This window comes from Amphichorda felina, assembly GCF_050947745.1.
Source record: "Amphichorda felina strain 45539 chromosome Unknown scaffold_4, whole genome shotgun sequence".
In the NCBI taxonomy this organism is placed as follows: Eukaryota; Fungi; Ascomycota; class Sordariomycetes; order Hypocreales; family Bionectriaceae; genus Amphichorda; species Amphichorda felina.
This window is the reverse complement of record NW_028145046.1, coordinates 1,681,419-1,697,156: the sequence shown is the minus strand read 5'-3', so window position 1 is coordinate 1,697,156 and position 15,738 is coordinate 1,681,419. Positions and strand designations below refer to the sequence as shown.

The following is a 15,738-nucleotide window of genomic DNA, read 5'->3' as shown; positions in this document are numbered from 1 at the left end:
TCTCCGGGGAAATGAGGTCATTGTATCCGTAATCCGGGGCTAGATGGGAAGAATGAAGTGCAGCGTTGATTCTTTTCTGCACCCGTCAACTCGTGGAACTCGCGATGAGGAACCGGTGCAAGTTCCCATGGTGGTTCGGTTGCGTTGCTTCCAGGTTGGCGTCTGTGCCGATCCCAAGACCTCTCCACAGGCGCTGGAAAGGACCGACTAGTCCATAGTGCCTCGTGCTCAAGCACGGCGAGCACTTGGAGCACGTGGTAAGGGACCCTTTAGGTCGCAGTATATAACGGCGTTCAAGGCGAATAAAGGAAAAGAAAGATGCGTCCCTAGCGCCAGCGCATTGACGTCGTCGTCACTATGCGCTCGAAGCAAGCAGTCCATGAACGAGACTCATCTTGTCGATAACCACGCCAAGATCCAGGAGACGGATTTCCATGGATGGTGCTGGATATTTACATGATCGACCTCGCATTCTGGAGCCACCGTACCGGGAGAGCAATCCAATGGCCTTGATAGGCAGCACAAGCCCGATATGAACAGCTACTGCGATACAACCACACCACGAGAGCCATTCGGAAACTTTCCGAACCTCTTTCCTAAATAGGAATCTCTAAAGTGTGGTAGAACCATGGCGATGATATATAGGTGCTCTGGTGACAGGCAAAGGCTGGTGGCACAACCTTTTTATACCGATTTACATTTAGTCTCTTGACAATCCAACTATTCATACCAGAATAACTGGTGGTACCTAAACACAATGCTGGGTCGAGGCCCGAAGTAACAGCGCACCTAATTACAAGAATGCCGGCCATGCGCCATGCGCAAGCAATGATGGTCTCCTAACCTCCCTATCACCCCCCCCCACCCCCGACAAATGCCCATATGCAGACCGATCCCACGTAAAACATCGTGTGCTGCAGTCTCGCCGGACGATGCATACATCATCTGCCTTTGGCCCCTTTGGCCCCCTTGGTCCTCATGTACATTATCCCTTTCCGAACGAGGAAAGCCGTCATCGCGAGCCCTCCAGAGTAGCTAATTGACTCTCAAGAGCATCATTTCCCCGGAGCATTTCCTCCAGCCATTCTGCTGCTATCGACAGCATGGTGCTCTTGCTGAAGCCGCCCCCCCGTAGTGCCGGAACCAACTCGCACAGATCATCGAAGCCTTCCTTGATCAACGTTCGACGCTTCTGTTCGCTTCGGATGTGGTTTTCCCTCTTTTGCTCCTCCGTCAAGTTTTCCCGCGGCTGCTTGGCCCCATTGACGGTCCCCCTCCGCTTCTTCCCGCTGCTGGAGCCCTCGGTGGGTGGTGAACTTTCAGTGGCCCGCTCAGCCTTGGATTTTCTCCGTCGGATGGGCTTGGCAGGGCATGTTTCCTCTCCTTCGTCCTGCTCCTCACTCTCTCGGTTGATCCTGCTCTTCCTCCTCTTCCGTGGGGGCGCCTCGGGGTCCTCCGGGCCCTTTGGCAGGGTTGTCTGCTGTCGGGGCTGACTTGCGGGTGGCGGGGCCTGTGCATTTGAAGGGCTGCTAGGTCGTGTGCTGGCGGCACTCTTACTGACCTCCAAACCCTCGAGCAATTTGAGCTGCTCCCGATGCATCGACTCGACAGTCTCCTTGTTGTCGTCTGGCGTGTAACACTGGGCCGCGTCAAAGTTCGCATCTGATCCCCACTGAACGTCTGTGGACTGTGTAGGCCTAGTATCTCTACGCTCCCGCGGCGCGTACATCCAGTCGGCGGCAAAGACAGGATTCTGCGGATTCTGAGCCACCACTCTTCGTCCCTCCTCTTGGAACTCTTCCAATGGTTGATGCCGAAGATGGCCTACAGGGGGGCCCATTGTCCGTCGTGGCAAGGTGAAATCGGAGCTGCCTGGGGGCCCGCCGCGCGCGGCCTGGTTGTTATGTAGTAATGTCGCCGCAGCGTTGAGCACATCGTCTGAATGGTGGTGGGGGTGTTGTTGATGCTGCTGGGGTTGGTGGTGATGATGATGCTGTTGTTGATGCTGTTGTTGATGCTGGTGGTGGTGCTGAAGTTGTGGCGGGGGTGGTGGCGGCATCATGTGTGAGGCTGGCACCGGCGTCGAGAAGTCCATAGGTTCGTTGGACATGCCTGGAGAAGATGACGAGGCCATGGGGTTTCCGGCCTGCTGCCCAAACGATGTCGTCGTGCCCATGAACTGTGGCGGAAGATCGAGCCAGGCGTCGCTAAAATTGAGCCCTTCGCCAAATGAGGGCATGTTGTATTGGTCGGCCGTCAGGTCGTGGAAGAAGGAGCTGAGAAACTTGGAATCAGTCTCCGTCAGGAGGGGAGCGCCGGACGGAGGCTCGGGAGGGGGGTCCATCGGAGGTTCTGGGTTCGGATCGACAGAGTCTGCAGAGGGACTCATCATGTCAGTCTCGTGTTCTCACGCAGCACGGAACCGTCTCTGGCTACACGCCCACCATGGGCTCTGGATAAGACAGGAGGAGAAACAGAGGAGCAACTCACAGCCAAAGAGAAGGTATGGATCCTCCGTCGGCGACTTGTCTGAAGCCATCCTGGGAGCTGTCTGCACGGCGAGCATGGGTGCGTCTTCGAGGATACGAAGTTAGGGGTTGCTCTCAGCAGTCACGACATGAGTTTGGCGATCCGATGGCGTTCGTGATATAATACGGGGAGGGTAGAGTCGTCGACGGGAGTTGTCGGCATGTGATGTAGACGATGACGGCAGGGCGAGGCGAGTCAGAAAGATGGTCTCGCTCGAATCGTGGAGTAGTGTGTGTCAAACACGGATGCTCCCCTGGCACATGTATGTCGAGGGGCTTGGCGAGAATTGGTGGAGGGGTGGGCGAACCCTAAGCCGTCGGCGCGCTGGAGGGTAGGCGCGTTAATGCAGCAGGCCCGTCGATCGTCGAGGGTTTCAGACGGGCGCCCAGATCCCGGCCTTATAACGTGGGCGCACGCAGTAGCTGGAGGCCCCGACGCCGTCGAGTATGTGGGCGCTGAATGCAGGCCGGGCCAACCGCCCTGACTTGCTTCGCTGTGGGGGCGGCCGTTGGAGGGGAGGAGGGTGATCCTGGACGGCTGTGGCCTCTTCTTGTTACGGCGTCTGACGAGATTGTCTGACAGCCTGACAGGAAAGCCGAGTGCGCCGGGGAATGGTGGTCTCTTGTGGGGTCGGAAAGGGTCGTGCGCGAAGTCGGTGTCGCGGCGGCGGCGTTCGGGGTCGGAGGAGTACCAGGAGGTAGGGGAAACACGGAGCGAGAGTGTGCGGCTGGGTGCTCAGCGACGCCCAGATGGGTGCCAAGTGTTGCCGACACTACGGGGTACCAGGTGCCGTGTGGTGGTCGTGGGCCTCGTGGGGGGAGGTTGCGCCGGGTACCTGTCGATCCAGGTATAATGGCTTTCCAGGAGGTTCCCAACTTCCCAGGATGGACCTTCGATGGACCGAGGTGCAATGCGGCGCGACTGGATGCGGAGAAGCAGACGCGGGCTATTAGTGGGCGACAGTCCCGGGAGCGGCGTCTCAGGTGGTCAGAAGAGGAATATTGCCGTGAGAGCCGACGCCGCAAATAGCTCTCTGCCCTGCGGATCGTGGATTCGTGGGTGTGCGTCGGAGGGATGTTTGGAGTTTGGAGGGAGGATAATGCTGCGAAGTACGAATATGGATCCGTGGCTTGCCTGGTCTGGTGGCCCTGCTGAGCTGCTGAGCTGCTGACTGCTGAGGAACATGGAGGATCACTCATCAGTCGACTCGGTCAACTCAGTCAGTCACCTGCATGACAGAGCCCGTGCTGGCCCGCTCCTGCCCACCATGCATCCTGCCTCCCCTTTGCCCCTTCGCCTGGCTCTTGCTGGTGGCGTGCCTGTCATGCCTGGGGTAATTACGCTTACATTGGCTACGGTGGATATCTCCATTGCATCCCTGCACCACCGCTGAAGCCGTACAAACTCTCCTACCGGGGTCCTCCCACGGGTATTTTTCTTGTAATTTCCACTCTCTCCTCAGGCGGGCCCCAGGGGGACCCCTCCACCCCGCTAGCCTTATTACCCCTCTTCAAGGCTTTCCCCAAGCCCCTCCCGTGGAGCCATGCATCTACAAGGTCATCACATGCTTGCCAAGTTGCGCAGCAGCCCGTCGCCAAAATTATGTCATGGCTCTTATTCTTGGCATCAGACACCCAGAAGGCGCCTCTTCAAGCCCCCAACATTAAGTCTGTGAGATGAACTCGACTCTGTTCGAACAGGTTTGTGGCTTGTCTCGGCGCTCCCCGTGCCCAGCAAGAGCCCGGTATTCGTACTCGTACCCAATGCAACGTCCTCCCTCCTCGAGCAGAACTCGTGTTGGGGGCGGCCAGATGACTTTACCATGAATAAGACATGGCCGCTGTGATTCATCCTTGTTCCACCGTCGTTCCACTGCTGCTGACCACATACTATTACGAAGTGCTCGTCGTAGCTCGACCAACTCTGTCCTCGGCCTTCTCGATGTTTCTCGACATGTGAGCACCCTCGCCATGCCTTGAATAAACTTCCTCTCGCCCGGCGCCACCCCATGCTCTCCTCTTTGTCACTCAACCCATCCATGGTGATTGGGCACTCCCCCGTTGCGACCCCTGAGGCCTGCACGGCTGCACCACCAGGCCCCATCGCCAACCCATGTCGCGCATCACTCATCACAGCCCTGTCCATGCCTGATGGATTCTAAATGACACACTGTGGGCGTGGCAGGGCGGTAGGAGTCTGGGGAGAAAGAAACAGCATCAAGGAGGGCCAAGGAGCAAACCTGAACTAGGAAGTCCTCGTAGCTGTATTCGTACTAACACAGAATAGGTACATGGGTATGCCAACCCGAAACGCCCTATGCTAATCTACTACTATTATGATGCGGCATGTTCGAATTCCCAATTCTCTCGCCCATGTGAAAGAACCCCCAAGCAAAGTAAACCATAGTGCTCCGTACTCCCCCGGACCACCTAGGTGGTCGATATGCTCCAGATTCATGATGCGCCCAGGATCCGCGAATACGCATCCTCCACCTCCCCGGCCAACTCTAGCAGCGAGACAATGACGATCTGGTGTGTCAAATTGGGCAGCCTGTCCCTGTGAAGCCCAATCCATTCGAGCGGCGGTGTCGCCTCCCCCATGTCTCGTAGCTGTGGCGTCTCGATGATGGGCGGTTCGAGCGCTCGATAGTTGTACTTGGACTGCGGCACCTTCACCTCGGCCGTAATCTTCTGTTGCTCGCCTTCCTTGTGTTCCCCTTCCGACTCAGGCACCCCTGTAATCTTGACGGCCGCCATGGGTAGCTCCCGACCCCAAGTCTGCTCCAGCGACTGCGAATGCTTCGCCCACATCCCCCGGATGTAGCTGATTCGGGAATAGTTCCATCCCACCTCGACTTTGCCTTCGAATGCGCTCTTGAAGATGTAGTCGATCGTGTTGCTGTCCGTTGTCTGCCAGGTCTCCATGACCGCCGAGACCTGCGGCACCTTGAGGATGGTTCCTCCGCGAGACCCTGTAGCCCGCTGGACTACATCATCCACCGAGATCTCGCTCACTGTCTTAGGCGCCTCCACATTCCGGACCCCAGCCAGCCCTATCCGTAGCTGGCCCAGCGTCATCTTCAGGATGCTATGCACGCGCCCGTGTTCAATACTGGCGGCGAAACGCGCGTACGCGTTTAAGGCCTCCATCTTGAAGACTTGGTGGTCCGAGAATGTATTGGGGAACACGCCCAGGTTGAGGGCTTTCAGTGTCACCACCACGTCAGTATCGAGAGAAATGGGTGACTTGGCAAGCGTCTCCTCCTCTGGCGACTTGGGCGGGTCTGATGGCTGCGACGAGTACCGCGTCGAAGTCGACTTCCGCTTCATGAATTTTTCAATCTCCTTGAGAGAAGACTGGAAGTTTTCTCTTCTCTCCTGTATGAGCTTCTTGATGGCCTGGTACAGCGCTATGAACTGTGAAGTCGTGCCCGTAGTCCCAAAGATCTGGACCGCCTCACCGTCGAAGATGGCAACAAGACGGTCGCCACGGCCATCGCTATTGTCACGCACATTGTACATGAGGAACTCTAGGGTCGTGATGTCTGCCACCAGGAAAGCCTGGTAGTCAAAGGCGGCCTTTACGCGGAAAGCCTTGAAGCCGATCGACGCCAGAACAAGGGGTGTTTCATTCAGCGCCTCCTCCCGTTTTGGCCACTGGATCGCCGTTCGCAACTTGAAGTCCTGCAGGGTCACAAACCCGCTCAGCCGGCCAGTGCAGTCTACACCAATCTTGTGAAAGCCGAGGCATAAGTTTTGCTCCCAGTCGGACGTCTTCTTCGATGATACCCAAAAATCGGCGATCTGGAACACGGACTTGCCAATCGCTTGTCCCATGTCGACAGCGACGTCGAGCGCTGCGATGGATATTGTGGCGGTCCAAGGGAAGGCAGCCGTGGCGGCGACTTGCTGATATCGCTGGACGAGATGTCCCTGGGAGTTCTCGGTAACGAGCTTTGCCACCGGAGCGGTATTCCCGCGGCGAAGCTCTGCTGGGTACCAGATTTCGTGGAACAGTAGGAAATCTTGGACCTGCTTTGCATTCACGGACACCTTCATTGGACTGATATTGAGAATGGCCGACACTCCACTGGTTCCACTGACATGCTTGCTGTTCATGAACGACAGTGTGACCTTGTCGATCTCGAAGCTGCCTGTCGACTCTCGGGAGTAGACGTGCTGTATAGACGTGTGGATGTTTGTAAAGGTGCCCGATATTGCGAAAAAGTTCCCATGCTCAGATGATGTGACGGTATTGGCGATGAAGTAGATATTGTCGAAGCATGCAGTAGCAGCAACCCGAGCGATAGGCTGGCAGCTCAGTGAGAATTCTTGTCGGCAAATGCGCAACCCAAGATTCAGCTTGGTTCGTCCCAGAACCGTGCTCGGATCGGTGGTAAGAATGTTGTTTTCATCGCCCGTCTTCTGCGACTGTAAGGGTGGAGGCTGCGGTTCGGCTGGTGCCTTGTCAGAGTCTTTGCTGACAACTTCCTGAACGCTTGCCACAATATCGAGGATGAGAGGCACCACCGACGGGTACAAGATGTTGCTTGAGGCATCAATCTTGATCTCGCCGGACAGGGTGGGATCGTCCTGTCCATTGTCTGTGAATTGGACCTTCCAGGCCAGGCCAGGACTCCGCAGAACAGCTCCGCTACCAGAGTCATCGGCATTGAACTGGCCATACTTTCCGGCGAGGGATGGCCGGTTGAATTTAGACGGCCGCGCCGTTTCGCTGAAGGTTCTCTTACCAGATACGTGAACCACAGAGCCAGCAAAATCGGCATCGATGAGCAGACTCTCCAGGCGCTTCTTGCCGAATAAATTCCACGGTCGCTCAGGAGGTCGAGCTTCGTCCTCTCTCTTTGCCCTCTCCCTGGGTATAGTCCAACCTGCAGAGACTTCCTGGACATTCTTGATAGAGAGAGAAATAGACTCAACAAGGCTTGCAGCAGGCACAATGAATCCCGATGTCAATCTGAGATTAAGAGACTGACCGACTGCCTGGAAAGCCATGCGACGAGCGTTGGCAGTAGAAACATACGCAATGTTGAAGATGACTTCTGGAAGGAGAGCCGAGTGGAGAGAGCGCCGCGTCTTGTCCTGGCCACGCGGTACTGTCTGAATCTGGAAGTTCTCGATCGTCAACCGGGCAGACTTTTTGGTCCTTGTGGCGAATTGGATCATCTTGATGGACAAGACAAGGTCCTCTTGGTTGCTTGTCTGGCTGTCGCCTCCTTCTTTTGCCACGTCCCAGCAAACTCGGATGTTCTGTAATTCGAAATGATACACAAGTGTTGAAAGGACCGAATCCAGTATATCCAAGCCGCCATCATCAATGTCGCGGTCGTCAACCTTGATGCGAGGTTTTGTCTGCCGTAGCTTTCGTAGGTAATCCAGCTCGCGCGAGGTGTCAAGATCCATAATCCTCTGCCTGAGATACGCGAGGACCACCAATGCAGTCGACACTGTCTCTGGCGACAGGCTGATATCCACATCGGGGCTTCTGAAATCTAGGGTCCAGTCCTGCTTCCCGTCACTCCCACGACGAGCGCCAGCAGAGACTGTAACTCCAGCCCCAATCCCTCCACATGATTTCATCGAACCTCGTGTACCCCGTCGTATGTCCAAGCCGATTTGCTTCATGTTCAGGTACACTTCAGGATATTTTAGGATCGGTCCTTGGGTCTCTTGTCGATTGGCTGCTTGAAGGAATATCTTGTCAAGTGAAAACAAGACTTGGGAGGCCAGCTCCGTGTCCGAAGCCGGAGGAGCCGCAGCGGACACTTGAAGGCCTGCGAGGGTCAAATGAACATTATACACGAGACTCACGCCTGTTTCCTTGGTCGCTTTCGGGAGCGTTTGTTTGAAATCGTCGGTTCCGAGGGCATCCGCGAGATGTTTTTGGATCGCCTTGGTTTGCTCCTGGATTTCTTCGATGGCACTGGATATCTGCGGCCGGTTTAGAGCCCCGAGGAGGCTATAAACTGCAGATGCGTCCAGCTGAATCAGTTCAACCGAGCAGAGGGCAGTGAGTAAATGCTCTGATTGCTGCATATGGCTGCTGATGCGACCATTCGTCGGCGGAAATTGGAGAAGGGAGATGCTGCGCGGCTCATTTCGTACATCAATTTGCATCTCATGCGAGCTCTCCTTGACATCGAAGTCGAAAATGATCTCTTTCCCAAAGTTGGCAGCACATGCTGCCCGTGCCACATCCCCAAAAATTGTGTAGGTGAGTGATTGCAGAAGAGGTACGCTGATAGTATACTTGTCCAGAAACAGAGAAACGTTGAACCTGAACGTCGAGAGACGCTCTCTCATCTTGACGTGTTCCTTGGGTTTCAGTCTGGCTGGGAACTGCTTCTGCAACCGGATGACTTGCGCCATCTCATCGCGCAAGAGGCGGTCCAACACCCCCATAAGAACAATGGGGTCCTGTTTAATTGCCAACTTCAAGCTGCGACTGCTGGCAGCGGATTTGACTGTCTGGATCGAAGAGTCGCGAGATTCTTGCATCTCCCGGGAGACGAATACGCTGGGGTCACGTAAGTGGAAAAATCCCAGGAGTTGCCCGCGGCTGTGTAAGTCTGAGACGACCGCATCGCAGTTGAGTATCAAACTCGAAGCGCTCAATTCCCCGCTATTGTTGTATAGGAGGGCAGACCCTTTCAATCCGCTGCTCATAGTTTTGGCGCTCAGATTTATAGTCTCGACCTCGACGGATCCTTTCATAACTTCCAACACAACGTGTAAAGCTGTAGGCCCGCTGCGGGTTGTTGACGTCTGGATTTTTTCCGTGATGAGAATGTGACTTTGACTGTCGCCTGTCTGGTTGCGGTTATACAGCCGAAGGATGTCATCGACCAACTCACAGAGCTCCCAGTTGAGGCTTACTGCACCCTCGCTGCAGCACAGATTCAATACGGTCAACGGGCCATTTTGGTAGTTGAGGTTGGGAAGCAGATCTTCGGTTCCCGCCTTTTTCTGTTCCACCCTTGCATTAACATCGACGATGCCAATCTTGTTTTCCTTTGGACCAGGGTCAAGGACGAACTGCATCTCGGTCAGTCTGCAAGCCCCAAGGACGGGACCGTCGTCCGGAGCGGTTCTTCCAGGCTCTTCTATACGGCCAAAGATATTGCGGAGCAAAACCGCGCCTATGATGTTTTCTAAGTCCCAGCTACGCCAACGCTGGAAGGCCGCAACAACCAAACCGGCAGCATCGGGGGGAGCAGCGGGGGATTTACCCGAACAGTCCCGCAGAAGTTGCTGCTTTGCCGGTTCATTCATGGTACTCCAGATTTGGCGCAGCCTCATCATGAGCTTCCAGGAGTCGTAGGTACGTAGATGTTCTCGGGCAGATCGTAAAACAGCTGACGGGCGAATCAAGAAGGCAGGGTCGGCAGTTGAGTGTCCCTCTTCGAGCAGTCTATAGGTGAAGAATTTCAGGCGGTTGTCATGGCGCTTCTTGTTGTCTTCAATGAGTCGGCCTAGTTCCGTAGCAAGACTCCCTGTTCGGTGTATCAAGGAGGCCAGATACTCGATCTTCCCTGAGGCGGTGCTGCCTACGATGGTACCAATGTCTGCGTCAAAATACGTAACTTCTTTCGCGCCCACTGACACCATTACATCGTCGATCTGAAACATCATGGCTGCTTGGGGACCCTGCAAGCCGGACAACCGTTCTGATGCAGATAACTCGGCAGAACCAAGTCGGAGATGAAGTGACGTCTTTGAATTTTGGCTCTCCTGAACAGGGCCGTCTTCCCAATCAGAGCTTGTGCGCGTGACGAGGGCCAGCTTCGAGATAGACAAGTCGTACTGATCCTGTTCCTCTTGGGAGGGATCCGGCGAGTCCAGCGAGGAGGAATTCAGAAAGCGGATGTCGGCTTTCGGTAACCTGAACAAAAGGTCTTTGATAGACCCGTTTGCCTCTTTTTCCTTCTTCAAGTCAAAAATTTTGGTCATAGAATCATCCTGGAGTGAATCCAATAAATCTTCCGGCTCAGTAGGCTTTAGGGCAGACAGTAGTGCTGTCCCATGTCTGATGGCACTTGGCTTAACAAATGCTGAGACCCCTGACGGAAACTCGACCAATACACTAGAGTAAGCGTGCTCCTCGCTAAGATGACCAGAGTCAATGTCTTCCAGGTCAGCAGCGAGGCCACTTAAGAACTCTTCTTTCTCTGCAGCGTCATCCCCGATGGCATTTGGAAAAGGCGCCTCTCGTATGTCTGGCCTCGCGCCTGCCAGGGGGAAATAAGGCACAAAGTATGCGCTGGAGAAAGCCACTGAAGTGTGCTTCTGGGCATCTCCAAGATCGCTCTCTCCGGACATGCTGTACTGATCCCTGAACGCTGAGCTGTCCCTTTGATGCGAATAGGCAGGATCGGCGTTGAACATGTCGCTCTTTACCTGTGCCGCACGGTATGATCTAGCAGCGGGGCCATGTCGGCTTCGGGAACGTCGAACACTTTGAGCGCTGGATCCAGAAAAAGATAGAAATGAACTTTGACGGCTCAGCCGGTGCGATCTGCGAGAAGTAGCAGTGCTTCGGAAAGACTGAGCATCACCAAAACCCTCAGTAACAGGGTGAGGTGGTACGGGCGAGCATTGAGCGGGTGGATCTGCTGGTTCTGGGATAAATTCGCCCAGGTACTCGGGAATCAACAAGAAGGGGGTTCGATTTGTGCGCTGATCTTCACGCTGAACCAGCTCCTGTTGGAGACTCCGCTTCTCCGTGAAGTGAAGCTTCCTTCCGATCGTGGCGAGGTGAATATCGGTGTGCAAGTACGCTTCGGTCTCCACTGGGTAGCTCGGGCGCGACTTGTGTCTTATTGCAGATTCTGCGTTCATGCAAGACACTTGGACATTGGGTACATTAATGTTTGCTCTCTTAGAGTAATGCGATCTCGCCCAGTCGTTCAAGGTGATGTCAATCGTGTCAGTCGAGAGGAGGAAAGCTGCTTCCTCTATATGAAGCCAGATGCGAATAGATTCGACTGAAACCCTAGCAAAGGTGACATCATCAAACATGAGAGATGAGTAGGGCACCAAAGCGTTTTCTACGTCATCGAACGTGAAGCCGAAGGCAGATGCTCCTCTCGTCAATGCTGCTAGAAACTCTGCAGTGCACTCGCCAGAAACTGCGCCAGCCGACACATCCCAGTTACAAAGGTATGTGGGCTCGGTTGGCGGAAGGCCAAATAAACGATGACCAAAGACCCTCAGGCCGTCAACAAAAAGTTGAGTGCTCGAGGACATCATGTTTGGCGTCTCCAGATCTGATTCAGGACCACTCAATGACAGACTCAGGGGAGTCAGATCCAGCTCCATGTCCATATAATAGTTTGTGAATCGAAGGTCAACGGATAGGCTTGCAAGCTCGCCCTGAACATATTGGCTTGCTGAATACAAATTCGTCGGCACCATAGCTCTGATGTTACTGGCCTTGATACTGAGAATAACGTCCATATCGTTCGACTTCTTGTTCGGGGGTCCAGCTGCAGTTTCGCCGTCTGGGTTCTGCTCCTTCAGCTGCAATTGCTCTTGATACTCGTCAAGCGTGCGAAAGTGGACATGATCTCCAAAATAGTTATCCTTCAACAAGAGGAAGTACCTGACGATGAAGCCGTAAAGATATGCACTTGGCGAGTCGCCATGTACATTCAAAACCAGAGTATCCGTGTTGGCCGGTGATGTGGTTGCATTGTAATGGTAGGCTCCTCCAATAACTAAACTCTGGACATGCCCGAGCTCACTGGATGTGGTAAAGGCTGATTGTGTATTCCATTGAGGGGCATGAAAATCTAACTCCAAGGTGTCTGTTCGCACATCGAAGGGTATGGAGTTCTTTTCCGGCCGAAACTTGTCGATAGGTATACAAGTCTCTGCTGTGAGTAAGGGGCTCGATAGAATAAGATAAGCATTGTCATCCATCGCTGTCGGCTTGTCAATAATATTGGCATCGTTGACATTGAGGTATAGCTTCAATCCCCGCAACCGCAAATTGAGCAGGTACTTGAATGGCGTAAACACAAGATACTCTGGCGGTGGGCCAGTGGACCAGTCATCAATCAGGTCAATCAATAGGAATATATGGTCCCGAAGAATGTATAACTCGAGGTCGTCGGAATCAATCTCGAACCGCCAGAGTCGAAGGGCGTTCCATGACAGAGGATTGGAAAGGTCACAGGATATGCGCTGAGGACCAGAACGCCACAGAATATCCTGATTGACGGTGCTGCGTAGCTCTGAGCCCCGGAGGTCGACGTTGAGTGTATTGCTGTAACCAGCCGCGGAAGCAAGCATATCCATCTCATAAGCCACCGTGGAATTCGCGGCCACTTTCACTTCAAGCCAGGCAGCTGGTCGCTGTGGGGCAGCCTCGCTTTTGACGTCTTTAGTCGTGCGGTTTCGCCATTTGCGCCCAGTCTGTGACCTAGACTGCTTCAGCTGGGACTCTTGTCCCCGCCAGCGCCAGTTCTTAGATTGTTCCCGGAAGGGAACCCTCACAGTGACGGTGTCGTCAATCTCAATCAACAGATTGAACTGAGTCGGGACCCTCCACGATCCGACAGGAAGGGGGCCGGCTGCGGAAGCATCCTTGCAGAGACTTGGGAAGAAAACGCGCTGTAGGTCTGCACGTCGTCGGTCGGTCCATGGGCCGTAGTTAATCAAGCCCCCTTTGATAGAAAACTGCATGCCCCAGGCCGGTGCCTCATCTCCATTGATGCTGGTACGAAAGTCTAGGCTTTGTCGACGCCGCGCGAGTTCGGTGACCTTGCTAACCACATCCCAGTACACACTCAACGTTGCGGAGGGGCAGTCCAAAACAGTGGTCTCGGCAGCATACTCAATAGAGGACCACCGGGCCTTGTCGTCTTGTTCTTGATCATCCAAGTATCTTGATAGACCTTGCCACTGTTCAGCACCAGGAACCCGTGAAGGGCTCGGCCCCGCATCCGTTGCAGACTCAAGAAACACGGGCTTGGAAGACCGACCCCAAGGGGGCATCATTTTGCGCAGAGTGGCTATCATCCTGCGACGTTGGCGCCGGAGAATATTGGCTTTGGCAGCGACCTGTGCATCCTCCGTTGAATCCTGAGTTCCAGTTGCCCGGGCTGCCTGATCGCTCTTGAAATCCTCATTCTCCTTCAGCTCGATCACAGGATGTTGAAGCTGAACGCTGAAAACTTGACGGTAGGGGTCGACGGTTTGGGTCTTGGAAGCGTCGATGTCAGCATCGACAGTATCAGCTCGCACAATGAGGACCCCTTTAGTGTTCTCATTCCCAATCACCGCGGCCGCCTTTTGGCAGTCCACGTGAATGGGAAATAGTTGAACCAAAAAAGGCAGATCGGACCGCTTCTGAATCTCTAATCCTTGTTCGCTGTCGGGAAAGCTTCCTGTACTCTCAGTACTGTCCTTCTCCGCCTGTGCATTTCCGTTGAGCCCTCTGCTCCCCCTTCTCGATGACGAGTAACCCTCTTCTGGGCTCTCAGATTGCTGCGATTTCCGGGATCGGAGGCTTGGTTTTTCATTGCTATCGCAATTCTCTTCGACACCGCTCGAGCTAGAGATGGGAGACTGCGACTCGCACAGGCCAGCGAGGACCGAGTTGTATGCCGGGCTGCGGTTGTAGACGAACCATTCGAGGCCGATGAGACTGACATTTATTCGACACGGGAGTTTTGCATTCTTGTCCTTCCCAGGGGCGACAGGCTCCGCGAGGCTGTCCGCAACAATGTCTGCTTCCCGGACTCTCCGCAACCAGTAACGCCATGTCACGTAGCCATGTTGGACGAGAAAGGTCTCGTTGGAGCCGTGGTATCGTAGGCCCGTGAAGAAGATGCGCCCTGCCAGCAGCGATATTTGCAATGCCCCAATATCAATGTGTACTCGGTACTTGTGCCAGGTCCATGTTCGAATTCCGTACGAGACTATCGATGCGAAGAGTCGGTTGAAGTAAAGCAGAAAGAAGATGGTAAGCACGCCGCAGAGGAGGAGAAAGATGAGGAACTTGCTAAGGAAGGATAGTCAGCTACGGATACAGCACTGAAGTCACTGCAAATACGAAGGCGTACTAATTGAAGTCCGGGTAGGCCTCGGCCCGGATGGCAATTGTATCGTCGAAGGTCGACATGGTGCCAATCTTGAGCTCCCGAGGAGCTCCCCCAGCTCGCGAGAAGAACCGCGTGGTCTATGGCTCATCGATCGAGGTCGCCGTCGTTTGCGTCTATATCCATGGCGGTGGAGGATGCAGGCGTCCCGATGGTTGTCAGTCGTCTATTAAATGCGCCAGGAGGTGTCCAATCGTTATTCGGGATGCGGTGATGCGCTGGGCTGTTGGGTGTGGTCATTGAAATCCGGAGTCCGGCAGTGGGGATCTGGAGCTTGGGGAGCTCCCTGAGCTCCCTCCACTGCCTACCTAAGTACTCGTACTCGTAGGTGGCTGCATGCGGTACGGATAGCGACTCAGCATTGAATTACAGCGGGCGAGAAACGTAAATCCGCCCCGACCCAGCGTCAGCGCCCTGCGCGACCAAGTATACTACTACTATTAACTACTAGTACGGATACGGAGTACTTTGTACCTTAATTCATGCGATGGCTGCACCCCATGCCTGCCGCGCCAAAACGTCCCAACATCCTCCAACCTGCTCCAACCTCGCGCGGTCAGGCACCTCGTCATACCGCACCTGACCCCTCTCTGGCCGCGACCACGAGCTTGTCGCGGGGAGCTTCATCGTGACCGTCTCCAGACGCTATCTTACTTTCCCCATGTCGCCATGATTTAGTTCCCCTGTCCCAACCCCAACTCCATATCATCTCGAGCGGCCGCCCTCCAGCGCATCTCCGTCGCCCACCATGTCGGAGGGAGGGACGGGCCAGAAGCTTACCTATGCCACCACCGTGGTGTCGGGTGTCGCGTCCCTGGCCGCGACGCTCATGTCGGTCGTGTATGCATGCGCCGTGATTTCCATTTTTGCAAGCTCCAAATCAAGTGCTAACGAGCTCCGAATAGCTCTATCTGGCTCCAAGCGAAGAACTACCGGAAGCCTCTCCTCCAGCGATATGTCGTCCGCATCCTCCTCATGGTCCCCATATACTCGATTGCCTCCTGGACGAGCATGATATCCCTCAGCGCCGCTGCCTTCCTGGATCCGATACGAGATATATACGAGGCCTTCACCATCTATACATT

General features: G+C 54.7%; 2 protein-coding genes across 2 annotated transcripts; both read right to left on the bottom strand.

Moving 5' to 3' along the window:
• Positions 1-1,012: 1,012 nt before the first annotated feature.
• ACO1O0_004301 (basic helix-loop-helix domain-containing protein) lies at positions 1,013-2,389 on the bottom strand (the record flags this gene model as incomplete). Its single annotated transcript, XM_083193741.1, is given in 2 exon segments — positions 1,013-2,373; positions 2,386-2,389. 2 exon segments carry the CDS (start codon positions 2,387-2,389, stop codon positions 1,013-1,015), a joined length of 1,365 nt encoding a protein of 454 aa, XP_083050689.1.
• A 2,593-nt stretch (positions 2,390-4,982) lies between these two features.
• Positions 4,983-14,676, bottom strand: CSF1 (uncharacterized protein; the record flags this gene model as incomplete). Its single annotated transcript, XM_083193740.1, has 2 exons — positions 4,983-14,556; positions 14,618-14,676. 2 exons carry the CDS (start codon positions 14,674-14,676, stop codon positions 4,983-4,985), a joined length of 9,633 nt encoding a protein of 3,210 aa, XP_083050688.1.
• Positions 14,677-15,738: the final 1,062 nt, after the last annotated feature.